Source organism: Saccopteryx leptura, chromosome 4 (assembly GCF_036850995.1).
Source record: "Saccopteryx leptura isolate mSacLep1 chromosome 4, mSacLep1_pri_phased_curated, whole genome shotgun sequence".
Taxonomy (NCBI): domain Eukaryota; kingdom Metazoa; phylum Chordata; class Mammalia; order Chiroptera; family Emballonuridae; genus Saccopteryx; species Saccopteryx leptura.
In genome coordinates this window covers 121,296,805-121,323,246 of record NC_089506.1, presented here as the reverse complement: position 1 = coordinate 121,323,246, position 26,442 = coordinate 121,296,805, and the positions used below count along the sequence as shown (strand labels likewise).

The 26,442-nt window shown below is 54.2% G+C and overlaps 2 protein-coding genes across 4 annotated transcripts in view; one reads left to right on the top strand and one right to left on the bottom strand.

The window, feature by feature from the left end:
- UBE2O (ubiquitin conjugating enzyme E2 O) overlaps positions 1 to 18,937 on the top strand; it is a 49,674-nt gene extending 30,737 nt beyond the window's left edge. The window contains exons 2-18 of the mRNA XM_066381283.1: positions 4,596 to 4,655; positions 4,768 to 4,878; positions 7,214 to 7,311; positions 7,818 to 7,881; positions 8,509 to 8,652; positions 9,110 to 9,219; positions 9,357 to 9,507; positions 9,771 to 10,243; positions 10,711 to 10,865; positions 11,132 to 11,244; positions 11,337 to 11,465; positions 12,107 to 12,196; positions 13,070 to 13,766; positions 14,053 to 14,189; positions 16,254 to 16,457; positions 16,550 to 16,607; positions 16,754 to 18,937. Of these exons, the coding sequence (XP_066237380.1) occupies positions 4,596 to 4,655; positions 4,768 to 4,878; positions 7,214 to 7,311; positions 7,818 to 7,881; positions 8,509 to 8,652; positions 9,110 to 9,219; positions 9,357 to 9,507; positions 9,771 to 10,243; positions 10,711 to 10,865; positions 11,132 to 11,244; positions 11,337 to 11,465; positions 12,107 to 12,196; positions 13,070 to 13,766; positions 14,053 to 14,189; positions 16,254 to 16,457; positions 16,550 to 16,607; positions 16,754 to 17,424 (3,465 nt within the window). The 3' untranslated portion in view covers positions 17,425 to 18,937. The remainder of the gene's footprint in view (positions 1 to 4,595; positions 4,656 to 4,767; positions 4,879 to 7,213; positions 7,312 to 7,817; positions 7,882 to 8,508; positions 8,653 to 9,109; positions 9,220 to 9,356; positions 9,508 to 9,770; positions 10,244 to 10,710; positions 10,866 to 11,131; positions 11,245 to 11,336; positions 11,466 to 12,106; positions 12,197 to 13,069; positions 13,767 to 14,052; positions 14,190 to 16,253; positions 16,458 to 16,549; positions 16,608 to 16,753) is intronic.
- An 877-nt stretch (positions 18,938 to 19,814) lies between these two features.
- On the bottom strand, positions 19,815 to 26,013 carry SPHK1 (sphingosine kinase 1). Of its 3 annotated transcripts, none has more exons than XM_066381281.1 (6): positions 25,445 to 26,013; positions 22,036 to 22,239; positions 21,555 to 21,707; positions 21,373 to 21,467; positions 21,174 to 21,289; positions 19,815 to 20,912 (listed from the first exon to the last, which is right to left on the bottom strand). In XM_066381281.1, exons 1-6 carry the CDS (start codon positions 25,452 to 25,454, stop codon positions 20,102 to 20,104), a joined length of 1,389 nt encoding a protein of 462 aa, XP_066237378.1. In that variant the 5' UTR covers positions 25,455 to 26,013; the 3' UTR covers positions 19,815 to 20,101. The 3 variants fall into 3 exon arrangements, with proteins under 3 accessions (XP_066237378.1, XP_066237377.1, XP_066237379.1); XM_066381280.1 differs by lacking the exon at positions 25,445 to 26,013 and adding an exon at positions 24,289 to 25,056; XM_066381282.1 differs by lacking the exon at positions 25,445 to 26,013 and adding an exon at positions 23,637 to 24,267.
- Positions 26,014 to 26,442: the final 429 nt, after the last annotated feature.

Below are 26,442 nucleotides of genomic sequence, written 5' to 3'. Positions count from 1 at the left end.
CTCATTGTTCTTTGAAATGGCCTTTTCTGACCACCCATTTAAAATAAGTCACTGGTGCACTCCTCCTTCAGCAGTCTCTCACTCACAACTGTATTGTCTTGTTTTTCTGTGTGACACTGAGCACTGCTGGCCTAGGTGTATGTACCTCAGTCTCCCCCACTGCACTAGAAGATAAGCTTTGTAAGAGCAGGAACTTGTGTCCCCATGTGCCTGGCACATAGAAGGTGTCATCATCATCACTCAGCTGAGCAAACTCTGGAAAGCAGGTGCTGGGATTCCTCTCCAAGGAGGGTGGCTGTCTCTGAAGCTCCCACTTCCAGAGGAGGCAGAGAGAAAGATTCTGTTCTCGGGTTCCAGCAGGCACAGCCCATGGACACGTTACGAAGGTATCCAGAGTAATGCGCGTTCATTTTTAATTTTTTAAAAATTTATTCATTTTAGAGAGATGGCAGGAGAGAGAAGGGAGAGGAGCAGGAACCATCAACTCCCATATGTGTCTTGACCGGGCAAGCCCAGGGTTTCAAACCCGCAACCTCAGCATTCCAGGTTAACGCTTTATCCACTGCGCCACCCACAGGGCAGGCCGCGTGTTCGTTTTTAAAACCTCCTCACTCAGAGATACATTTTGGTGTGTTATCATGTCTTTTTTTTTTTATGTTTAGAAACCTCTGATGGCTTCAGCTTTAATTCACCATGTCAGAGGTTGTTTAGAATCTTAGAACCTATAGTGACAGTTGAAATCTGTCCCACCTCAGATATCACCCTGGCAACAATTTTTTTTTTTGTTGTTAGAGAGAGAAACAGAAACAGACAGGAAGGGAGAGAGATGAGAGGCATCAACTCGTAGTTGTGGCACCTTAGCTGTTCATTGATTGCTTCTCATATGTGCCTTGACCAGTGGGCGCCATCTGAGCCAGTGACCCCTTGCTGAAGCCAGCAACCTTGGGGTCATGTTGATGATCCCATGCTCAAGCCGCAACCCTGCACTCAAACTGGTGAGCCCCGGCTCAGACAAGATGAGCCCTCACTCAAGTTGACCACCTCGGGGTTTTGAACCTGGGACCTCAGTGTCCCAGATCGGCACTTTCTCCACTGTGTCATCAGTGGCGAGGCGGTAACCATTTAAAAAAAACAAAAAACTATGTTACAGGTGCACTTAAAACAAATATGGTTCTGTTTCATGGCTTAGTTTTGGTTGGGAAACTGGCATTAATCATAGAGCAGATATAGCACCCTCTAGTGTTAGCCTCTGGTGCATCTGGTGCTTGTGATCCGGTGCATCTGACTTGATCACAAGTGGGATGAGGAGTTCAAACTGCTGAACCCTGTGGCTTCTTCTACCTGAGCTCTCGGCCAGTGCTATGGGCCTTGATAACATCCTGCAGCCAGAGGCCGCAGCACTAGCCTTCCACAGGCCCAGAAGTCAGTAGAGCATTTATTGCCTTTTTTTTTTTTTTTTTTTTTGTATTTTTCTGAAGTTGGCAACTGGGAGGCAGTCAGACAGACTCCCGCATGCGCCCGACCGGGATCCACCCGGCATGCCCCCCAGGGGGCGATGCTCTGCCCATCTGGGGTGTTGCTCTGTTGTAACCAGAGCCATTCTAGCGCCTGAGGCAGAGGCCATAGAGCCATCCTCAGCGCCAGGGCCAACTTTGCTCCAATGGAGCCTTGGCTGCGGGAGGGGAAGGAGAGGAGGAGGGGTGGAGAAGCAGATGGGTGCTTCTCCTGTGTGCCCTGGCCGGGAATCGAGCCCGGGACTCCTGCACGCCAGGCCGACGCTCTACCACTGAGCCATCTGGCCAGGGCCCATTTATTGCTTTTATAAGCAGGAGAATCACTGTGTTTTAGAATGTGTGGGCTTGCCAGAAATACGTTTTACTCTGTTCTTATCACTGCAGTTCTGGGGCAGGACGGCTTCTGGAGCTATACTGCCTAGGTTCAAGTTCTGGCTCTGGCACTCAGGAGCTATGGGACTGTGACCAAGTTATTTATTTTCTGTCTCAGTTTACTTATTTATAAAATGAGAATGAGAATAATAGTACACTTACTCCATGGAATCGTGGAGGATTTCACAGGTTAAGAGACAGAGAGAGTGCCTAGAAAGCTGCCAGGAGTGTAGTAAGCACCAGTTATGCTGTTACTACAAGGCAGAGGGCTTGAGAGCTGAGTCCTGGGAGCTCAGAGGTCCCTTCCAGAATGGGGATGCAGGGAGCATGTGGCAGGTGCAGGTGAGGAAAGGTGGGCCGCTGGAAGGACTGCTCAGTAGAGGCACACAGATAGGAGAATGAGGCTTCTGTGGAGAAAGATAGTGCCCAGGGTGGGGGACATGGGGATGGGAGGGAAAGTTATGAGCCCTTCCAGACACCTGGTTCTCATTTTCTGGAATTCCCAAGGGAAAGAAATATTGTCAGGATAGTGGCCACCACACCTCTATCCTCCTGCCACTTCCACTCTGCTTCTAGCCTAGTCCTGAAAGACTAGGAGAGCCTGGAGACCAGCGTCACTGTGGAGTCATGCGCAGGTCAGGAGAGCCAGGTGGAAAGGCTGACACTGGCTTACCAGGCTCCCTGTCCCCAGGAACGCTGTGGCCGAGGCAGAGGTTCAGCAAAGGAGGGCAGGAAAAAGCCCACCCTGGCCTTGCGGTGATGCCAGCTTCCACTGGCTGTGTTGTTCCTGCTTTGGCCTCAGAGCAGGAGCCTCCGTTTCACCTGTACCTTTAGGAGCAGTGTCCCATCAGTGACTACACTGATTCAGGATCCACTTCCTGTCCTCAAAGCTCTCTCAGGTACCAACACAACCACCAAGGTGGGGACATAATCTGCCAACTCAAGTTGAGTCTCTTCTCAGGGATCTCTGAGCTGATGAGGTAGCCTGTGCCAGCTGCCCCAGCTCACACCAAAAGTGACATTCCCTCCCACCCCACACAGCGCCATCTCTCTCCTAATGAGTTTCCTGGGGCTGCAACTTCTGGTTTCTATGACAACTTAGAAAGACCTGCAATTGTGGTTTTTTTGAAGTCTAAAATGAGAGCAGAGGTTTGAGATAGGGTGGGAGAGCATGGAAAATACTATGTTCCAGACTGGAGACATGGCACAGAGGGTTACAGGATAGGGTAGAAGTGGCACCATCATACCACCACACCCTTAGCAGAGTCCCACGTGGCCCCTGGCAGTCTCCTGGCATCTTTGAGCAAATATAAGAGCCTAGGACCAGAAGAGCTGACACCTGGTGACAGTGGAGTCAAGCAGAGTGATGATAGCCAGCATTTGCTGAGCACTTACTGAGTACCAGACACCCTGCACCCCCATCTGTGCTTTCATTGTCTTGTTAATCCCCTCTGCCACACTGAGATGGCTGCTCTCAGCTCATTTTATACATGTGGACACAGCGATTTGCCTGAGGTTACAGAGCTGCCACATCTGTGTGTCTGGTTCAAGGACCCCAGATTTAATACCTGGGCTCAGTCTCATTGCGTCATGGGCTTGTGTTTCCTGTAGGAAAGTCTTTACTGCTTGTATTTGGTGGAGCCCATTGTTCCCCCTTTACCTTTTTGTAAGTCATATCTAGTTATAATGGAGTTGGTATTAGTCATCATAGCTAACAATTTGGTAACCTTGAGCCAGTATCTTCATTTTCAAGTGTCTCAGTTCTCCTTCCATGAAGGTCACCTTTCCATGCCCCAGGGCTTGAGAGTAGAGAGAGTGTTATTTGAGGGAATAGCTCGTCCATCCCTGTGGTTTGAGGTCTTGGAGATTCCCGTCCAAAGGATATGGGTAGTCACAGAGATGGCCCTCCCATTATCACTATTTGATGAACTGCATGCAGAGTGGCCATAGGTTGGAGGAACCAATAAAGACTTGCTGGCCTGGTGGAGCGCTGTCTTGTACCTGAGCTGTTGGAGGGGGATCCAGTGTCCAGCAGAGGGGGAGGGGGAGTCCAGTCTCCCAAGGCCCTGGCTGTCCTCTCAGAGGAGGGCGGCTGCGGCTGGGTGTTCGTGGAGGGATAGGTCAGGTGCTCACTGTGTGGTTGGCCAGGCTCCCAAAGCTGGTGGTCCCGAGTTACTCAGCAGCCTGCAGGACTCCACAGCACACTAGATAAGTAGCATGCTGTGGCTGGTCAGGAAGGATAGCCCAGATTAGAAGGTGGTGTTGGGTGATAGCCGGCTTCAGGGTGATCCACACAGCCGTGTCATGCTCCTCCTCCATCCTGCTCTACTCGGCACTTATCACAGGGTTGAAGGGCAGGCACTTGCAGAAAGTAGAAAAAGGATTTCACTCCTCACAAAATGTTACACTCTCTTTAGAACAGGCTCTTATATCTTTAATTTAAATGCTGTCTTATGTGATCTGTCGTTTAGCCACACTGATCAAAATGACTTCTGTAAGCCTAGTTTTTTTTGCCTTTGGTGGGGGAGGTGTCTGGAGTTCTTCATCTTGCTCTGGGTACAGTGAGAAGGATGTTCCTGGAGTTTATGAAAACCGAGCTCAACATTTAGGGTTTGTGCACTTTGCTGTATCGTGTCACCCTTCCCCAGGAAGCATGTACCCTGTGGTGACTTCTAAGGCCATTCTCTCATACTCATGTTTCTTGTTCAGCTGAAACTAGAGGACCGCTCCGTGGTGCCCCGGGACGTTGTCCGGCACATGCGAACCACCGTGAGTCCTGGATCCCACTCCTGGTGGGCAGTTGCTTGGGGGTTATCTGGCCTGGGTCTCCCATGGTGGCTGGTGCTGGATACCTGCTCAGGCCTGGATGCCCTCTCCACAGGACAGCCAGTGCGGCACCGTGATAGATGTCAGCATCGACTGCGCAGTCAAGCTCATCGGCACCAACTGTATTATTTACCCCGTCAACAGCAAGGACCTGCAGCACATCTGGGTGAGCCTCCTGCTCGCTTCTCATTTTCCTCTCACTCTTTGGTTCCTGTCACTGAACATGAGTGCTACCCCTTCCCAGGTCAGAAGGCCAAGCACAGGGTCCTCCTGCTCCCTTGGAGCCTGCCTGCACCTTGTCAGCAAGCCACTCAGACAGAGGTCAGGACTCAGCCTTATGTCTCCAACCCCAGCGTAGGCTGCAGGTGTGGTTCTCTTTGCCTAGTTTCCTTTCTCCTCTAACACGTCTGCTTTAAAAAGGGGGGGGGAGGGTATTATTTATTTATTATTAAGTGAGAGGTGGGGAGGCAGAGAGACAGACTCCTGCATGCACCCTGACCAAGATCCACCCAGCATGGCCCTTACTGGGCAATGCTCTGCCCATCTGGGGCCATTGCTCCGTTGCTCGACAACTGAGCTATTTTAGTTCCTGAGGTGGAGGCCATGGAGCCATCCTCAGTGCCCAGGGCCAACTTGCTCAGACCATTTGAGCCATGGCTGTGGGAAGTGAGGAGAGGGGGGAGGGTGAAGAAGCAGATGGTCGTTTCTTCTGTGTGCCCTGACCAGGAATCAAACCCAGGACTTCCACACACCAGGCCAACACTCTCCCACTGAGCCAACTGGCCAAGGAGATTATTTTTTAAATGATTTCAGACTTCCTGAAAAGTTGTGAATGTTTGTATTCCCCGCATCACCCAGATTCCTCAGCTGTTAACATTTCACTCTGTTTGCTCCATCACCTGGCCTTCCCTCCCCCACATCTCCTTTCTCCTTAGCTTTTCTCCCTGAAATTCTTTTTCCTCAAACATTCAAGAGCAAGCTACAGATGCCCTATGGCCCCTAAGTACTAGAATGTATATTTCCCAAATTCAGGAACATTCTCTTATATAACCACCTTTTCCCCATTCAGTTGTGCCAACAACATTCTTTCCCTTTTTCTGATCCCGAATTCCATTCAGGAGCACACTTTGCGTTTACCTGTCAACTCTTGATCTCTACCACCCTGGCTCTGTTCCCCAGCCTTGCCCTGTCTTCCATATCCTGATATATCTATTGCTAGATTCAGCATGGAGCTATCTGACATTCACTTCAGACCAGCCTCAGGCCCTCCATCCTTGGCAGAACCGCCCCAGGAATTCCCAAGCTCTTCCCTGGCTCATAACGTCCAATGGCAGCACCATGGCAATATTCACTATGATCCCTGGTCGCATTGGAGTCTGCCATGCCTCCCCACCATAGAGTTGCCATTTATCCCTTCGCAAATAACTGTTTTGTAGGGAGATTCTGGGATTATGTCAACAACCTGTTGCACATCAAACCCCAGCCTGCCAGCCTTAGCCTCCATTAACAGTTCCCACCTGGACTGGCCAGCGCTCTGATGATTGCTAAATGTTGATTTTTATGACCCCCCTGTTCCCTTGTCATTTTTATTAGTTGGCCTCTCCCTTATGGAAGAAGAGCCTTACCTTCTGCCCTGTTTATTTATTCATTCCTTTCTTACATCAGTGCAGACTTACGCATTCCTTTTTTATTCAGTTGGTTGTGATCCATTACCACCATTGTTTGTTTTGTTCCTTTAATGACCCCAGGTTTGGCCAATAGGAGCCCCTTCAAGCTGGCATGTATGACCTTTTGACTGTCTCCATCCCCCCACCCCCCTTCTTAGCTTTCCTACTTTCCATCTTGGACTTTTTTCTGATCCAGCCCTGGAATCAGCCATTCCTCCAGGGAGCCCTGGTTCCTTTCAGAGGAGAAAACCAAGTTTCAAAAAACAAGATCTGGATGTACGTTGGGTGTGCTAATTGCTGTCAGGCCCTTTCAGGACAGAACTAAGACATCCATGTATGTGTATACATTTTTATAGACACACATCTAAACTTGTCAATACCTGTTCCCTGTATACATTAAAATATGAATTCGTCTTGATACTTCCAATTCCAGTCCAGTGCCTCAGATTCTTTCTCTTCCTCCTCCTGTGTATTAGTAAGTACCTTCCCCAAACTTGAGGAACTTGATATCCTCCATTTATTTGTTTACTTGCTTAAATCGCTTTACTTCCTTGTCCTTGTAGCTGTCCTTGTAGCCCAGTTCCACCCAAGAGTCCTGTGTTCTTGAATGCCACAGGTATCTGCCACCTCCTCTCCACACAGGGAAGGGAAGTTGGGTACAGCTTAGACCCTGGGGGAAGCGTGCTGCAGCAGTTACTTAGGTGTAGTAATGACCAGTCCAGGCAATAAGCTGTCTAGATCCTTCCTCCCCATCTCAGTGGGATAAAGAGGCATTGATGCACTGGACACTAGTGTCATCTGCCATCTCTCACTCCCCTGTGCCCTGGTCTGCAGCCCTTCATGTATGGAGACTACATTGCCTATGACTGCTGGCTGGGGAAAGTCTACGACTTGAAGAACCAGATCATCCTAAAGCTGTCCAATGGTGCCAGGTATGCTCATCACAGAGGAGCCATCCACTTAGTGGGGCAGCCACTGGATGGCAGGGAGGGGGCTTTTTCCATGGGCCTGTGAAGACAGGCTTCATTAAGAGCCATGACAGGTGCTGTGAGCATTCAGGTCCTGACCCTGGGCAGGTCTCCTTAGTACCAAAGCCTAATTCTCTCACTTAGTTTCTGGCCTTTGCCCTCTCTTGGTTCAGGGGAGAAGCATTGTTACTTAGGATGTCTGCTAGGAGTGGATGCTTTAGGCACTTTAATGGTGCTGAGCACTCAGATACTGGGCTAGGGTCTTATTCATTTTAGGAGAGTTACTTGTACCAATTCAGAGATTGAGCTGTGGAAGGAGGAGGAATCACTTCATTTTAGGGCATGCAACATATGCCTTTGGATAATTCCTTTTGATGCTGATCAGCACCACACGTGGTCCCGGCTCCACGCCTCCTCTGAGACTCAGTCATTGTGCTGTGTGGACACCAAGTCCATGTTCCCTGTTTCAGGTGCTCCATGAACACAGAAGATGGTGCCAAGCTCTATGATGTCTGCCCACATGTCAGCGACTCAGTAGGTTTGGGGGTAGAGTGGGGGGGGGGGGTTCTTATTCCTTGGTACACTGGGCTGTGCAGGGAAAAGGACTCCTTAGCTTAGAGCTTGTAGCTGGCCCAGTCTAAACACGGCTTCTAAGCAAAGTGGTTTCCTAGAAAAGGGCAGAAAATATTAAAACTTTCCTTTATATTTTGTTAACTTTTATCTCATCCTTTTAAAATCTCCAATTTTTTTGTCTTCAAGCGTATACAGTGTTTTAGTGCAGTGTGACATTTTAAAATGGTAGTTTACCATACAGTTTGTAAATAAGTATACTGGGCAGTGTGTGTGATCAAACAGGCAAAGTCTTAGTTCTCAAAGTGTCTCCCCAACCAAAAACATTGGCATGGCCTGAGAGCTTGTTAGAAATGGAATGAGTCAAATGTGCATTTTAATAAGATTCTGGGTGCTTTATTGCTCCATATCTTTGAGAGGTGCTGCTCTGGAGACTTCGAGTTTTAGGGAGTATGGAGGCCTGTGGTGGGAGGCGTGTGCTAGGCAAGGAGGGGGCAGGCAAGGAAAGGGGGTTGAGAGTGGCATGGAAAGCACCATCCCCCCGAGGAAGCGCTGCTCACAAGGACTTTTCTCTGGCTCCAAATCCTGTAGGGTCTCTTCTTTGACGATTCCTATGGCTTCTACCCGGGCCAAGTGCTTATTGGCCCCGCGAAGATCTTCTCTAGTGTACAGTGGCTGTCAGGAGTCAAGCCCGTGCTCAGCACCAAGAGCAAGTTCCGGGTCGTGGTAGAAGAGGTAGGGGCTGGGGGCTGGTTGGGAGGTCAGGGTGGGACCTTAACCTCCACACCCTGGGCCTGAGCTGCTGCCCACCCCTTCCTTTTCTCCTCTAAAAGCTAAGCCCCACTTGTTGGTCTCTGGACTCTGTTGTCAGAAAGGGCTTTGAGGATAAGGGGAACCCAGGCTGTGGTCATGGGATGATCAATACACAGGTGTCTCCTGGTCGGATCCAGGCTGAGCAAGGTGGGAGAGTAGAAATGGCAGGTCCACTGAGCCCTGACTGGTGGTAAAGAGGTGACAGGGATCCCTGGTAAGGCTGAGGTGACGGTGAGGGTGGCCTGGGGGTGTTCGTATTTGGCACAACACAGTGAAGACCTGCTTCCTGCCCAGAGGTCAGGTGGACTTTGGGCAGTTGCTTAAAGAGAGAGCTATTAGAACCTGCTGACCATGGCGCTGTTCCACTCACCATCCTCAGGTACAGGTTGTAGAACTGAAAGTCACGTGGATTACCAAGAGTTTCTGTCCAGGGGGCACTGACAGCGTCAGCCCCCCACCCTCTGTCATCACCCAGGAAAACCTAGGCAGGTGAGCAGCTCCAGCATGCCATCCACTCAACAGCCCCAGAGATGGGCCCTGAGCAAGTCTCTGGGCACAGTCACAGATGTGGGGGGCTAAGAACTGCTGGCCCAGCCCCCACTTCTCTCCCCCCTCCCCCCTCCCAGGGTGAAGCGTCTTGGATGCTTTGACCATGCTCAGCGGCAGCTGGGGGAGCGCTGTCTGTTTGTCTTCCCAGCCAAGGTAGAGCTGGCCAAGATTGCCTGTGAATGTCCAGAAAAACACTGCGCCCAGGGGGAGGGCTCTATGGCCAAGAAGGTATGTCCTCGGGGTTGGGGTTGGTGGGCATTTGAGGAACTGGCCTTGAGCTATTTCCACAGTCAGGAAGGATGATCTGTGCTTCAAGCTTTAGGGGGCAGCCCTGATGACTCTTACAGGCCACTTAGGTGTGTATAGCTGTCACCCCCGCCCCCAGACCAAGCTGCCTGGGGTCCGGCATGCCTGGGCATCCTGCATTCCCAGGACAGGGCTGTATCAGCCCTGCTCGCCTCAGCTCCCTCCTCCCTGCTCTGCCTTTGCAGGTGAAGCGCCTGTTGAAGAAGCAGGTTGTGAGGATCATGTCTTGCTCTCCGGACACCCAGTGCTCTAGGGAACATTCTACAGAGGACCCAGGCAAGAAGGGTGGGGGCAAAGCCAGGAGTGAAATGGGGTCTGCCAGCCCTGAGGAGACCCCTGATGGGTCTACCAGCCCAGTGGAGATGCAGGATGATGTCCCAGAGGAGACCCCGGAGGTTGGTGAGCAGCTGCCCCCCTTCCTATTGAAGGAAGGCAGAGACGACAGGTTGCACTCAGCAGAGCAGGATGCAGATGATGAGGCTGCAGATGATACGGATGACACCAGCTCAGTTACCTCCTCCACCAGCTCCACCACTTCCTCCCAGAGTGGCAGTGGTACCAATCGCAAAAAGAGTATCCCCTTGTCTATCAAGAACTTAAAGCGAAAACATAAGAGGAAGAAGAATAAAATCACCCGTGACTTCAAGCCAGGCGACAGGTAAACCCAGAGAGTGCCCTTCCTCCTGGCTGAGTGTCCAGCCTGAGACTATCCCCTTGACCTCACACATACGTGCACACTCAGGCTCACACACACATGGTCTGCTGCCCTGTAATGTAACGGCCTAGGGTACCCAGCTGACATAGTGTAAGTGCCTGGGGTTGACCCAAGTGGAAAGGAGAGACTGGGGAGTAAGACAGAAGGTGGGACAGTGGCCTCGACCCCGAGTCTGGCCTTTGGGACCACATTCTCTTGAACTCTCCCAAGCGGGGCTGTTCTCAGAAGAGATCACAGGGCATGAAAACTGTAGGTGAGCATCCACTGCCTGTTTGTCTTCCTTCTGACCTGGGATTAAGAATTTCAGGTCACCATGCCCCACAAGGATGGGGGGGTGGGTAGGAGTACCTACCTGCCCTTTCTTCCAGGAAACCTTTTGCATGGCCTGGCTCACTGGTCTCATCCTGCAGGGTGGCGGTGGAGGTAGTGACCACGATGACCTCAGCAGACGTGATGTGGCAAGATGGCTCCGTGGAATGCAACATCCGCTCCAATGACCTCTTCCCTGTGCACCACCTGGACAACAACGAGTTCTGCCCTGGAGACTTCGTGGTGGACAAGCGAGGTAGTGCTGGCTCCAGAAGGCCATCCTTGCTGAGGGCCTGGGTGGGCCTGGGAAGAAGAGGTGAGAGGTCTCAGGGTCAGGAATAGGCTCCCCTTTGAAGGTGGCTCGCTCTTGAGGACTGGGGGAGCCTTTTCTGGCCTCTACTGACCTAGCCAGATAACAGGTGGGTTCTGTGCTGCTAAGCACAACATGTAGTGGGTGGGTGGATGAGTGGCATTAGTTCCACCAGGGCTCCTTAGTTAGTCATGTGCTCTCTGATTCCCTAGTCCAGAGCTGCCCAGACCCCGCTGTCTATGGTGTGGTGCAGTCTGGGGACCACGTGGGCCGCACCTGCATGGTGAAGTGGTTCAAGCTGCGGCCAAGTGGGGATGACGTGGAGGTGAGTGTGCAGCTCTGCTTCTTTCTTCATGGTGGGTTCTGATGAGCTGGGTATAGGGCCCTGAGCTCATGACAACCCATCCTGTGCCCCAGCTGATTGGAGAAGAGGAAGATGTGAGCGTTTATGACATTGCTGACCACCCTGACTTCCGGTTCCGCACAACTGATATCGTCATCCGCATTGGCAATACTGAGGATGGAGTTCCTCACAGGGAGGATGAGGTATGCCCCCCTAAGTTCCCACAGCTGCAATGCCTGGTCATGCCACCAGGTGGCTTCAGGAGACCAGACCTGCAAATTCCTGGCTTGTTCAAGGTGCCAATCAGCCTGACCACCTGCATAAGGACACGCCTGCCTGCCTACCAGGGTCAGATGGCATTCACGCAGTTGCTCCCAGAACCCCGCTGCTTGGGTTATTAGGGAAACTCTGCTCCTTATCTTAAGCACCCTGATCATGATGCTGAATGCTGCAGGAACATGGCGAAGGCTTGCAGAGGGGGTGGAGGGGCTGGGCAAATTCCAGCAGAGGAAGAGTAGGAACAAAAGTCCAGAGGCTAGAACACCATCCTTGGGAATGACAGGAAGCCTGGAAAGACCAGATGCTGTGAGAAGAAGGGAGTTAGTGGGTACTGTGTACTCAGCAGGCAGCCAGGTGGAGAGTGAGCTCAGGAGGGCACGTTGGAGGTGTTTGGATGAGAGGGTCCTATGCTTGAGTTACTGTGGCTCCTCTGCCGGTGCCCACGTCCCTCCTGTTTTTATGGCCTTACCCTTGCCACCACTGCTGGCGCTCCCTTTCAGAGGTGCTCCAGCCCTTGCCCCTCCTGGGGGACTGCACCCTTGACCCTGTCCCGTTTGCCCAACAGCCATCAGTTGGCCAGGTGGCCCGTGTGGACATCAGCAGCAAGGTGGAGGTGGTATGGGCTGACAATTCAAAAACCATCATCCTGCCCCAGGTAAGGGCCTTCCGAGCCAGTGGCAGCTGGTCAGGAAGCCATAGCCTGGCTCCTCTCCCTGCTCAAGGAACAGGAAGATGGCTCTCAGATCTTCCTGGTGAGGGGTTGTCTTTTGGGTGACAGGGTCTTAGAGAAGCATGAGAGGGAGAGTGGCATTACTTTCAAGCTCCACAGTCTCATTCCACCTAGCAGCCACCCTAGATTGCCAGATGTGTGTGGATTTCACAAGCCCCCCCAGATTTGCCTGGACCCCCGTCTCACTGTGCTAAAAAAATGCAGGTTACTTCCTGTAGGTGATAGAGCTACCAACATTTCTAGGAAAACTTGCACAGAGTAATAAGAGGTAGGAGACAGGCTGGCCACAGCCCTAGCACCTGCTAGTGACTTCTGAGCTGCAAGGCTCTTCTCAGTACCATTCTTTTGTCTCCTTGTTTGAGCCGTCCTCAGGTCCCAGCTCTCCTCTCCTGGCACCCATAGGGGAGGTGCAAGGGAATAGCTTGCCCCTCCTCCAGGGATGGGAACACATGTGACGGAGGCCAACTGTCTCATACGTCCCTCTCCTCTGGCATGTTCCATCTCCCAGAGTAGCCCCACAGAGGCCTCTGACCTGTGTCCTCTGGGGCTGGGGCTGGATTTGCCCCCAAGGGCAAAGGCTGACTGAGTTCACACAGGAGGAAGAAAAGCCTGTTGCTGGAGTGGAGCAGGCAGAGGCACATCCCAGGGACATAGGTACCACCTAGCACAGAGAAGCTACTTTCAGAGTCCAGAGCAGGAAAGGGGAAAGAGTGCGGCGGGCTGTCAGGGCCTCTGGGTTCTGAGGGTCGGGGTCCCTGGAGCCCAGTGAGCTCTTCTGAGTCAACCATCTACCCCTAGCACTTGTACAACATCGAGTCTGAGATCGAGGAGTCGGACTATGACTCAGTGGAAGGCAGCACCAGTGGGGCATCCTCTGATGAGTGGGAGGATGACAGTGACAGCTGGGAGACAGACAATGGGCTGGTAGAGGACGAGCACCCCAAGATAGAGGAGCCGCCCATCCCACCCACTGAACAGCAGGCAGCCCCTGAGGAGGACAAGGGAGTGGTGATCAGTGAAGAGGCTGCCACTGCCGCCATTCAAGGGGCTGTGGCCATGGCCGCCCCGGTGGCTGGGCTGATGGAGAAGGCTGGCAAGGATGGGCCCCCAAAGAGCTTCCGGGAGTTGAAAGAGGCAATCAAGATACTGGAGAGCCTCAAGAACATGACTGTGGAGCAGCTTCTGACGGGCTCCCCCACCTCCCCCACGGTGGAGCCTGAGAAACCAACTTGGGAGAAAAAGTTTCTAGATGACATCAAAAAACTGCAGGAAAACCTCAAGAAGACCCTGGACAATGTGGCCATCGCAGAGGAGGAGAAGATGGAGGCCATGCCTGACATGGAGTGCAAGGAGGACAAGCCCGAGGCGCAGTCTCCCGTGAGGGCTGAGTGGCCCAGCGAGACCCCGGTGCTGTGCCAGCAGTGTGGTGGCAAGCCTGGGGTCACCTTCACCAGCGCCAAAGGCGAGGTCTTCTCAGTGCTGGAGTTTGCGCCCTGTAAGTTAGCCCTGTGCTTATGCCCCATCCAGCCCTACTGCTGCTCCAATGTTGGGGGTAGGGGCAGAAGGTTTTCCTGGTATGGTCACCGGTCCTGATGCCAGGAAAGATGGGTGGAATGAATGGGGGTTGATTCACCCATCTGGGGAATACACCCAGCCTTCCTCTGGGCCAAGCATCCCAGGGGCTGCAGCTACCTTCCTGGACGGGGCTCTCAGGGCCTTGCCATTAGGGGTTGAGAAGCTACCTGAACTCTGAAGGTGGCATTCTCTTTCCGACCCTCTAGCAAATCACTCCTTCAAGAAAATTGAGTTCCAGCCTCCAGAAGCCAAGAAGTTCTTTAGTACAGTGCGGAAAGAGATGGCACTGCTGGCTACATCACTACCCGATGGCATCATGGTCAAGACTTTTGAGGACAGAATGGCAAGTAGCTTGGCATGGGCTGGCGTGGGCAGGTGCAGGTGTGCTCTGTGGCACCTGAGAGGCCACCCATACTCCTGAAAGGCAGGAAACAGGCTCAGTCAGGTGAGGGGAAAAGTCCAACACCAGTGTCTAGACCAAATGGCTCATTCTTTCCTCCCTGTTTTAAAGTTGGTTGTAAATCATATAATTATGGTTTACAAGTCCAGTCTTCTTTTTGAAAAATTAGAACATTACAGAAAAAACTGAAGTTGCCTTTGACCAATCTTCAGCCCACCTTTGATAAGTTTGGTGTATCTTCTTGCGGATGATGTTTTTTATATTTTTACATCTTCGTGTCTCATCATGAACACATACTATTTTGTATCATTTGTTTTACACAAATAGCATGCCGTTATACACATCACCTGTAATTTCCTTTTCTCACTTGGGGTAATTTTGAGACCAACCAGTGTTGATTCATATTGGTCTAGTCCATCCCTTTTTTAGCTACAGAATAGCACTCCTCATGTGACAGCATCACATTCTTTCTCTCCTGTTACGGTGGCCCGTGGCCAGGGCCTGGAGTTTGAGTCCTGCAGCCTGAGGTGGCGTCACTACATCCTTATTTGTTTCAGGAATGGACAGGCCTCTTTCACCTTCTACCTTACTTATTCAACAAACCTCTCCTGGGCCCCTCTGTGTGCCAGGCACCAGAAGCAAGACACTGAGTTAGAGTCTGATTGACGTCCCAGCTCTGGCCCAGCCCTGGAGCAAGGGACCAAAGAAGGGACCACAGAGGGGTGCTGTTAGGTGGCCCGCAGTGGCCAGAAACCACAGGGCAGAGCTGGGAACACGCAGAGACCGCTGCTGCTCTAGGTTCTAAATACTTTGGGTTTTCTTGGGTTTTAGTGAATTTCTCTTTAAAAATTCCACTCTTGCCTGACCTGTGGTAGTGCAGTAGATAGAGTGTCGACCTGTAATGCTGAGGTCACTGGTTCAAAATCCTGGGCTTGCCTGGTCAGGGCACAAACAGGAAGCAACTACTACGAGTTGATGCTTCCTGCTTCTCCCCTCTCTTTCTCTCTCTCTCCTCTAAAAATCAATTTTTAAAAAAATTTCATCTCTTGCTCAGAGGGAAAGGGAAGCAGTGCAGGAACTTGAGGCCCCCAGATGGCCCCGTGAGGCTATGCATGAGAGGATTCTGTCATCTTGCCTGGTGTGTGCCCTCATCGTCCCTCCAGCTCACCATCCCTCGGCCCTGGCAGCTGACACCCCTCTCACCCCAACACACACAGATTCCAAGGATCTGTGGAGAGACTCCCTAATGACTTAATGACATGAGTTTCTTTGGTGGTCTCCCAGCATTTTCTCCTGGAGTTCAGCATTTCCTCTTTCCTAAAAGCAAATGCAGCCTTGCCATTCTGGAATGCCTTTTCATCTTCTCTTGCTTGCCTTGTTGGGGCTGGGGTAAGGACAAGTATTTTTAACTTTTAGTGGGAGGAAGGGAGGCAGAGAGACAGACTCCTGCATGTGCCCCTACCAGGATCCACCCAGCAAACCCACTAGGGGGCGATGTTCTGCCTCTCTGGGGCCACTGCTCTGTTGCATCCAGAGATATTTTTTAGCACCTGAGATGGATGCCATGGAACCATCCTCAGCACCCGGGCCAACTCAAGCCATGGCTGCAGGAGGGTAGGAGGAGAGAGAAGCAAGGGGGTGGTGGTGGTGAAGAAGATGGGTGCTTCTCTTGTGTGCCCTAACTGGGAATTGAACCCAGGGCTTCCACATGTTGAGCCGACGCTCTACTGCTGCACCAACCAGCCAGGGCCTAGGACAAGTGTTTTTAAGGAATAATTATTTATGAGGAACAAAACCTGGAGAATAAAAACCAGTTTGGAAAATTCTTTTTATGTCAGTAGTTAAAAGATGCCAAGTGTTCAAAGAAGTTTACATTTAGCTTCTCAGTCACTGGCAGTGTGTTGAGTGCCTGGTGCTGCTCTTCTGCCCGCAGCGCCCTGGAATAGTGCAACACTATACCCCCGTGTGTGGAAGCCCCTGCCAACCACAGCTTTCCTCCTTCTCTAGGACCTTTTCTCAGCCCTGATCAAGGGCCCCACTCGTACCCCATACGAGGACGGCCTCTACCTGTTTGACATCCAGCTCCCCAACATCTACCCGGCTGTGCCCCCCCACTTCTGCTACCTCTCCCAGTGCAGTGGTCGTCTGAATCCCAACCTGTATGACAATGGGAAGGTGTGTGTCAGCCTCCTGGGCACCTGGATTGGAAAGGTGAGGACCATACCTGCACCCAGTGGGGAGGAAGTACAGCCTATCAGGAGTGGGTGTCTGGGACAAAGTTGATCATGCTGTTTGTGTTTCAGGGGACAGAGAGGTGGACAAGCAAATCCAGCCTTCTCCAGGTGCTCATTTCCATACAAGGTACAGTGGACAAGGCTGAGGGGCAGTGATTGGGAGGGCTGCGGAAAGGTATAGCAATTGGCCATTGTGTCCCCTCCCCGCTTTAGGTCTGGCTAACCCCTTGGGAGTTGAGGTCAGGCTGGCTCTGAGGGTCTTCTCCCTTGCAGGTCTGATCCTGGTAAATGAACCATACTACAATGAAGCCGGCTTTGACAGTGACCGGGGCCTGCAGGAGGGCTACGAGAACAGCCGCTGCTATAATGAGATGGCGCTGATCCGTGTGGTGCAGTCCATGACCCAACTGGTGCGGCGGCCCCCTGAGGTCTTCGAGCAGGAGATCCGGCAGCACTTCAGTTCTGGCGGCTGGCGGCTAGTGAGCCGCATTGAGTCCTGGCTGGAAACCCATGTGCTGCTAGAGAGGGGCCAGGCATTGCCCAATGGGGACTCCAAGGACAACAACTCTCCAGGGCCAGCTGCCACAGCTGAGCTCCCAGACTCCAGCCGAGAAGAACCTGAGGACAGTGGGCTGGCCCATGGTGAAGCCTCCCAGGGCTCAGATTCAGAGGGTGGCTCCCAAGGCCTGGCCACAGCCTGCAGGGACCACACAGACCAGACTTCGGAGGCTGCGCCGGACGCCTCAGTGCCACCTAGTGTCAAACCAAAGAAGCGGAGAAAGAGCTACCGGAGCTTCTTGCCTGAGAAGAGCGGCTACCCTGACATTGGCTTTCCCCTCTTCCCACTTTCTAAGGGTTTCATCAAGAGCATCCGTGGGGTCCTGGCGCAGTTCCGGGCCGCTCTGATTGAGGCAGGCATGCCTGAGAGCACAGATGACAAATAGCCACCAGCCCTCTAGGAAGGAGAATGATGGTGGGAAAGGCCAGCAGCTGCCTGCTCATTCCTTCCCCTGGACCCTCCCCTCTTCCCGTTTTCTCTTCTGTCCCAAATGCAAGTCCCCACTCCCTTCTTCTTCCCAAAGTGAGTTTGATGCTGATGTGCAAGAAGTTTCTTGAGATGCTGCCATTTCTATTCTGAAGCAATCTTTCAACAGGTGACCCTGTGCAAAGCAAATCTGAACCCTGTCACTGACTTCCCACTTGTCACCCCAGGCAGACTGTCCCAACACTTGCCCCCTTGCCACGTCCATCTTAGGTTGGAGGTGAGTTTTGAGGGCCTGGCAGGAGGCTCCAGTGCCGCAAAGCTGTGCAGAGCAGCAGCAGGACGAGTGGCGGCGCCTTGCATGAAGTGTGGGTTGCTCCAGCAATTTCCCTGATCCCTTTCATCCTCTTCAGTTCCAGTGTAGTTTCCCCATATCCCAGGCCACTGCCACCAGGTCTTCCCTTGACCCCCAGCATAAACACTCTCCCCTGGGAGTTGTAGCCACTGTCACCGACTCCTGGCTCTGTTCTGGCCCATTAACTGCAGGACAGTCCTCAATTCCTGTTGAACTTGCTCTCTTGAGAGACCAGACTGGGTTCAGGGTGACACCCAGAAGAGGTGGTGGCCCTCACAGGCTAACCTGGAGTGAGGACCAGGGAGCTGCTGGGAAAGAAACAGCTGAAGGTGCCTTGCTCTTCCTGTCCCACGTGGCAGTGGTTGGGCAGTTCTGGCTTCAAGGCCTTGCCCACTTGAGCCAAAGCCAACATCTGCTCCCTGCTCAGTCCCATCCCAGGACCCCAGGAGGGGGGAACAGCATCACATCCAGGGCCTGGACATATGCTGGGGCCTTTCCCATGGACTCTGCCCCTCCCACTAACAATGCTTATGCTGGGAGATGGCCTGTAGCTCACAGCACAGAGCCAGACTTCTCTCCCACAAGCATGAGGCCTCCTGTCAGCCCTTTGCTTACAGACTCCGTGGGCTTTAGTCTGGGGAGAGAGAAGTGGCCGGCATGGGGCCCACTCTCTTGCAGAGACAGGCCTAGAGGTTTACAGTTTTCTAAGCTTTTGATAATGTGAAGCTCCAGGTTAAGAGGATGCTGTTGAGCACATTGCAGGTATGTAATTTTTGATGTATGTATGTAATATTTAAGGTTGAAAGAAAATAAATTTCAAAAGCAAAGATATTAACTCTTACTAGGAAAAAAAAGAAGCCAAAGCATGATGCATCTTGTCCGCCTTAAGCTGGCTCCTCACCTCAGCTATGCCATATCCCCCCAGTGGGTGGCAGCCGCAGGGAGGGACGGGGCCAGACCACGGGCTGCAGCATCTGGAGCCGAATGGGTATCTTGTGTGGGAACATCCAGAGTGACTGGCGCTGAGCTTCCCAGTGCATTGTTATGTGGAGATGTGAATGCCTACTGCTTACGATATCTGTATAAAGTGCTGTGTGATTAAACCTTTTTTTTACTTGCATTTTTTGTTTGTTTGGCTCATTACAATGTACAAAGAAGACAAGGTGGCACCATTAAACCTGCCTCTGCCATGCATTTGGGCTCTGTCGCCTTTCTTCTCTGGCACCTCACGTGCCCCCCCCCGCCCCCCCCCCCCCCCCCCCCCCCCCGCACTGCCTAGCCATCTGCACTTCCAGTCGTAGGATTCATGGGGCTGGGACCAGGAAAACAAGACCTCAGGTTTCAGTGCAGCAGGCAGCTCCTGCCCTTGTGCAGGGTTGTTTGTTCCTCAAGAGCCAGTTTTTAGCGATGTTGGCCACATTCCACATGCTGGGGAGCTGACATTCAAGTGCACCTGGCCTGGGCTGTGAACCAAAATGGTTGCCCAGTTTGGGAGACTGGCATCTGCCCCTCCTCCCTGCTGCTTCCTTCTAACTGCTGCCCAACAGTCCCCCACAAGGACCAGAAGGCTCAGTGGGGCAGGGCAGAGTGGGCAGAGGAAGCTGGGGAGGCTGAGACAGCAGCACTAGAGCCCTCAGTGAGGGTATGACACACTTCCTTTTTAAGGGACCAGCTACCTGCCATTTTGGATTCTGTTGCTCTTTTGTTTCCCCACTGCTTCTTACTAGAGGCATTTTCCCTTTTTGTTGAGTCCTGGCTTCTATGGATGGGGTGAGGCAGGTTGCTGAGTTCCCTGGCTCCTTATAAGGCAGAAGGGGGGGTATAATCAGCTTCTGGGTAGGGCCCTACTCCCTGCAAAAGAAGCCTGGACCGGCTCTGGTCCTGTGCACACCACAGTGACTACCCAATCCAGGAAGCACCACTGGGCATCATGTTAAATACTAGAACCTAGCAGGAGCAAGACCCAGCTCCTATTTCAACCCCTAAGATAAGACCAGTAAGCTCAGAATGTCACTTTATTTGGATTTGATTCATGGAGTGGGACTCCCAGAGCAATGCACAGGCAGTGGAGTCCAACCTCCTGGCCCAGGGCCCACTGGCCTTTGGTTGGCAGAGCAGGTCCTTCTGAAGCACAGTCTCTACCCAGCTATCCACAGGAGTCCCCTTCCCTCCCCATGGGAGCTGGAGGAGCTGGAACAGGCCCTCCAGTCCTGGGGAAGGTAGGACAGTCCTGAGCTCAGATTACATTAAGGAGACTACTTAAGGCACAGGAAGGTCCAAGAAATCAAAAGGGATCTAGAGGTGGCGTCTGTGGAGGCTTCTGGCTGGGTGGCAGTGGCTGTGGGTCCAGAGAGCGTTGCGGCTCCATGCAGCCACTGACCATCCAGAAGTAGTTTGGATGCACCTGGCCCTGCACAGCCTCACTGACCACCAATTCCCCGTCTACAGCAAACATCCCCTTCCCATCCTTGGGCTCCAGGCGGAAGGCAACCACAGGCACATATACCAAATAGGGACAGTGACACTCCATGTGCCTGCCCTTCTCCATGGCCAGAAAGAGGCGCAGCAGCATGGCCCGAGACACACCTGCCCGCACATAGAACAAATGCATAGCACCAGCTGCACAGTGACCCATGGGTGCAGCAAACATCTCGCTGCCCAGGTGTGAGTGTAGCAGTGCTAGCACTAGCACAAAGTCCTGCTCTGGCACCACAGTCCAGTGAGCAGGCACTGGCTCCTCCAGGGGTACGAGGTGGGCATCTACTGGACCCTGCTGGTCCTGTTGACCCAGAGCAGGGGAGGGCACCTTGGAGACCACCCGTTCTACAGGGAGGTAAGCCAGTTGGCCCCGGTAGACACGCAGGGCTGCCAGGCGCAAGATGGTGCCTAGAGTGAAGCGCATCTCCCCCAGGCGCCGAAACTTCTCACTTTCGATGTCCACATCAGCAATGAAGCCCCAGGCCAGGCTGAGCACAGAGTAGACTCGCAGCCCTGAGACCATCTGCAGTGACAGCAGGTTCATAGGAGCCAGCTGCCTTCGGCACAGCAACAGCGTGCAGTTGGTCAGGAGGTCTTCATTAGTCACCTGCTCATAGCTGCAGGGGAAAAAGTCCTCATGCACCTCCCCTTCCTCCTGGGGAGTGGGGCCAGGCAAGGCCACACTGGGTCCCTAGGGAAATGGAGCAGGTAAAGGCAGCCAGCTGGGGTCACCAGGAGAGGGACCCAGAACTGAAGGTGGAAGCTCCAGCAAAGAGGGAATGGAGGTCACCCCAGCAAACAGAAATTTCTAATAGAAAACCAGACAGTGGGGCAGAACTGAGGGGAAACGGAGACCCACTCCAGTCCTGGTTTCTCACCCGGCATAATGGTTCAAAGAAGCTGCCAGTGCATTTCCGGAACCCGCGGGGAGGCTACACAGGGGCTTCCGGATGGCAGTCTCCCAGTCAGGCCGCTCCATGAGCCCATTCACCACCTGATGGAAAACAGGTGGCTTCAGCCTGAGAACACCCCAGCCCCACCACCCAAGCCCAGCCTCCTGGTGCAAGCCTCACTTACCTCATGCATCAGTCCATCTCCAGACATGACCACCAGTGCATCCCAGCGTCCCAGCTCCTCCACCCGCACCAGCTCCCGGGCATGGTTCCGCCGTTCTGCAAGGGGAGAGAAAGGGTGGATATAGAGGGGGGCCCTAGGCAGTGGATGCTCCCTGCACCCCATCCCCTCAGGAAAACACTCACCAGTGAGCATAAGCCGAAAGAAGACATCAGCTTGGGCCAGTAGGGGCTGCACGTGGCTCTTGAAGAGCTGCAGGGCCTTGCCCTTGCCGCCGCGCGGGTTGAGCAGCACCAGCACGCGGCAGGGCCGTGGGAGCAGGTTCCGGAGGCCACCCACTGCAAAAACAAACCCGAAACGGCCGCGTCCTCAACAGGCCACTAGAGGGCGCAGGGTCACAGCGGCACTGGGATGGAAACTGGTGCCTAAACTGCCCGGGTAAGTGATGAGAGGCAGCGGCCTCCAGGAGGGAGATTCAGGGCGGGGTAGGGCACCCTTGACAGCCCCATTCTTGGTTCAGGCCCAGCCACTTTCTGACCTCATCGGGGCAGTGTTTCTTTCCAGCGTCTCCAGTCCCTCTCTTTTGTCCAGCTGACTCTGGCCAACATTCTGACCAGGAAAAGTAGTGATCCCCCTTTAGCCCTTCTCGGCGGGGCTACCACAAACCTGGGTCCATAACCTCGACCGGTGGCTCCCGCTGCCTAGGGATCCCCAGCCCTGTCAGGACGCTGCCCTTGGCGGTGGCTCCTGCCTTCAGCTCCTTATCGGTGGTGCCCAGGCGGGCGTCACGGTGCCGGCTGTAGGGCTCGCCCTCCTTGCCCGGAGCCTGGGTTGTGGAGTCACCCGAGTCATTCCCTCCGGCTGCCGGATCTGAGGGAGAGGAGACAGAGCTGGTGGAGTCCAGAGCGGCTCCCTGAGGTGAGGGGCGCCCAGGCAAATAAATCCTCGGACAACGCGCGGGGAGCAGCGTGCTCCGGCATTGCCGGAAGTTTGGGGGTTTGGGACTTAGCTTTCGGAGAGGTTCAAAGCACCGAAGTCCAGTGACACCAAGGGCGCTCCCTTCTTGAAACTGAGCCACCACCCCCAGTAGTGAAGGGACTCTTCCTGGGGCCTCGGGTTCCAGCCCGACGGATGAGTCAGAGCCCCGTAGCTCTCTCCGTGGAACCAGACCCTCACCCCTCTATCCAGGGGCTGCCTGAGGAAGGGGAGTCCAGGTGCGTGAAAATCCCAGAACTTGAGCGGACATGGCGGGCCACGAAGTTTGGGGCCAGCGATCCCAGCCCTGAGCCATCCCGGCCATTAGGTTCCCTACCCTGAGCTCCAGAGCAGCCGGGGTAGCCGCGCACGCCTTCAACGGCCCGGCTCTGCCGGGACGCGCGCGCTGGGATCCTGGGGCAGTGCCGGGATCGCGCAAGGACTGAACCCAAAGCAGGCCTCCAGTTGCCACCTCTGTCAGCGGAGTGCTGAGTGGGCGCAGAGTCCACGGGGTGCGTGGCCCAGTTCTCCGGGCTGCCTAAGAGCCACGAGCCTAGGGAGGGTAGGGCGGGCGGCCAGCCCTACCCAGTTGGTCCGGTTTGCTGAGAAGGCGTCACCTCGGTTCCCTACAATGGCTTAGGGCGGAACGCAGCCCCCCATATGAGCCACAACTGTGGTGCCAAATACCGACTCCACGGCTCCGCTGCCTCCGGTCTCAAACTTTTCGCTCAACTTGGCCGCCACTTGTCAGGGTGTGGGGAGGGCGCTGAGCCTTTGTGCCCGACCTGGCCACGCCCAGCGCCCTGCACGCTCGCCAGGGTGGAACCCGCGCCACTGGGGCCCGCGAGTCCCCAGCTTTACTGGGTTGTCTCTGGCAGGATCCGCGCCTGCGCTCCGCCACAAATAGGCCCTCGGCAGGGTCCCGGGGTGTGACTACGCACCCTGCCGCTAGGAGTAGGCGACCTGCGAAAAGCTGGCGCCGCGGCCCGCCGGGGGCAGAGGTGAAAGGTAGTTCGCTAGGCGCGGGTCCCTAGGTCCGCCCACGAGCTGAGCTCCGAGAGCTCAGCTTCCAGAGCATACGAAGGTGAACGTACAGCACAGATCTCGCGCGCTCAAAACTCATCGCGGAGCTCAAAGTCATAGCGGCCCAGGACACGGTGCCAGGTGCGCAAGGCACGGGGCACACCTTCGGCTGCCCCTGGAGGCTGCGACCTCCCGCCCTGGGGTCTTCCCGCTTCACATGCCTAACTCCAGCCCACCCAGAAGTCGAGACCTTGACCCTCCGCCCGTACCCGGACGTCTCTCCTGTCGTGTCGCCCCAGTTCTTCCCTAGAGGGTTGTTTTTAGTTTCTTGACACTGCAGCAGCTACCGAGCCCGAAGGAGCCAAACATGTCGTCCCGGGGAGGGCGGGAGACCAGACAGGGAACTGCAGTCCGGAGGAGGAGGCCTTGTTAAAAACTTCAAAAGTTGAATTTGTTGTCTCCAGAGGACATCCTTGGCCAAATAAGCTACCCCTGCAGCAGGCGATTAGACCTACGGCCCCTCGACACCCGAATGGAGTCTGGTGGTGTAAACAGGCCTAGGGGTCCGCATCGGGATTGGAGAGCCAAGCATTAGGAGGCGTGTCCTTCGTCCTCTTGGTCCTCCCGGTCCTCCCCAGCTCAACCGGAAAATGCACAAGTGCCTGGAAGATTCCATTTCAACGGAGGCAAACGGGGATGCGTGTGGTAGTATGCGTGATATATATAATCACCGGCGCAACGTGTCCGCGACCAACTCCAGTTCATCCCGGGGGGGGGGGGGGGGGGTGTCTGCGGAGACACGGAAGAAGTTGCCCAGACCTGACCGAGTAGGGCCAAAGTTAGAGAAAAAACAACCCTGTAGGGGGCTGAGGTGGTCCAATCCCACGCGCCCAAACCTCTTCCCACCCGACCCCCACACACCTCTCTTCATTGCCCCTTAAAGTCAAGAGACAGGTCTGGTCAGCGTCGGTAACCCAGGCACGCCTCAATGGTGGCGCTTCCCAACACCTGGGGGCGGGCCCCGGGGGTCCCCGGATAGGGGGAAGCAGAGGCTGGGTTGCTCGGGTACAAGGGCCCGCGGCTTCGCGCGCGTCGTGGTGGTGCGCGCCTCCGCCCTGCGCGGCCCCGGAGCAGCCCTGGCTGGGTCCTGAACGGCCTGAGCACATTCCGGGAAGGTGACTCAGCGACGCGCTCATAGACTGGGAAACTCCGGCAAAGAACGAGGGGAGGGATCTGGTGCGTCATCACCCGATAGCAGCGTCATGGCACGCATCCGCCCAGGTCTGCTCTAGAATCTCTCGGCCTCCCACTTCCACCTCCCACCCCCCGGAATCCGTGCAGGGAAGGGAGGGCAGCGCTGCAGCTGCAGTGCCGCGGTCACGCGATGCGAGGACGGGAGCGGCAGCGGGAGGAAGGGGGTTTGTCTGCACGGGATCCGGGAGGGCCAGATTCCGCCCTCCTCTCCCCTCCCCACCTCTCCCTTAGGGGCTGGAGGTTGGGCTTTGGCGCCTAGAGGTTGTAGGCTCGCGGGATGATGCTCCCTAAGATCACAACCTTGGAGGGAGGTGGCTGCACAGACGGCCACCTTTCTTTTCCCTTGCTTGTGAGGGCACTTACATCAGGCCTGAAGTGCCGCTGCCTTAAACCTTGTAGTCTGATAGAAACTGAGGCACTGGAAAGGGAAGTTTGGCTGTGCCCTAGTCCGTGATGAGAAACCCGCCTACCTCAGGGTCCCTCTATTCGTTCCGGCACCCCAAGCTGAAGCCCCAGGACTCGCAGGGCGGGTTGGGGGTGGAGTTGACTGGAAACCCAGCGGGGGGGAGGGGGGGACACGGGGCAGCCTGCTGGGTTCTTTATCTTGCCAGGGGACCCAGTGGGAGGGAGGTGAAGGACAATGCCCTCTGACCCCGGTTCTGATCCACACAATGACTCCTCTGTCTTCTCTGCTGCCTCTCCCCTGCCCTTCTCACCTCTGGCCTCTGCTTTGTCCCCCTCATTCTTGTCATTCAACTTCCCCCTCCCATGCTGCTTCTCTTCAGCCCCTCTAAAGAACTCTGTCTCATCTTCGGAAACTCACCCATCAGCATCCCTGGCTGAAGAGACAGGATTGGGCAAGAACAAGATGCTTCCCCCTTTTGACAGTTGGGAGAACCAAAACTCTGTGAGGTTAACGGTCTTGTCCAAGCTGCCAAACCACTTGCCTGCAGAGCTGAGACGACGCAAACCCAAAAAGCCTGACCCTCAGCCTGGGAGGTTGAGCTTCCTCCAGGCTTCTCACTGATGTTTGGGTATCCCTTGGCCTTATGGGTTGCTTGTCACAGATCTCCCCAGGGAACACCGCTGCTCAGTCTCCCCGTGAAAGAGGAAGCATCTTCAAAGCCCTCTCCAAGCTTCATTGTGTCCCTCAGGTTCTGTCTGATTAAGCACCTAGCCACTGTGCCCAGCAGCCTCACCATGGGCCTGGCATCAGGTTTGATCTGACCTGATTGCCAACCCAGCCCTTGGCTCGCAGGTAATACCAGTCTCACAGGTGAAAGAAACTGCCTTTTCATCTCTCCCAGCCACCCCCATTCCTGCTTGTGGGCAGCCTCCCCAGGGAGACACACCTGAGAACCCCCCCTTTTTTTCTTCAGTTTAAGAAAGTAGGCATTCAGTGAGAAGCAACTACTACCTTCATACTCCTCATCTCTTTCTCTCTCTCTCTAAAATCAATCAATAAAAAAATCTGAAAAAAATTAAAAATTTGTGTTCTAGGATGGTCCCAGGTGTGGTTTGAGTTTCCTAGATGCTGGTGACTGTCCTAGGCTGGGGGTGATGGGCCATCCAGGAGAGCAGACAGTCACTTGGGATTCTTAGCTGCTTACAGAGTTTCAGCTACTCTGGGTGTGTGGTGGGGTAAGCTTAGCTCTACTCTTTTTTTTTTTTTTTTTAAAGAGACAGAGTGAGTCAGAGAGAGGGATAGACAGGGACAGACAGACAGGAACGAAGAGAGCTGAGAAGCATCAATCATTAGTTTTTCGTTGCGCACCTTAGTTATTCATTGATTGCTTCTTCATATGTGCCTTGACTGTGGAC

What these genes read in the sequence shown, in the direction of transcription:
- SPHK1 (XM_066381281.1), bottom strand. An exon ending in GGTCGAGGTTATGGACCCAG is followed by an intron (nt 21,708 to 22,035) that starts GTTTGTGGTAGC and finishes TTGTTTTTGCAG; the next exon opens with TGGGTGGCCTCCGGAACCTG. An exon ending in GAGATGGACTGATGCATGAG is followed by an intron (nt 21,290 to 21,372) that starts GTAAGTGAGGCT and finishes GTTTTCCATCAG; the next exon opens with GTGGTGAATGGGCTCATGGA.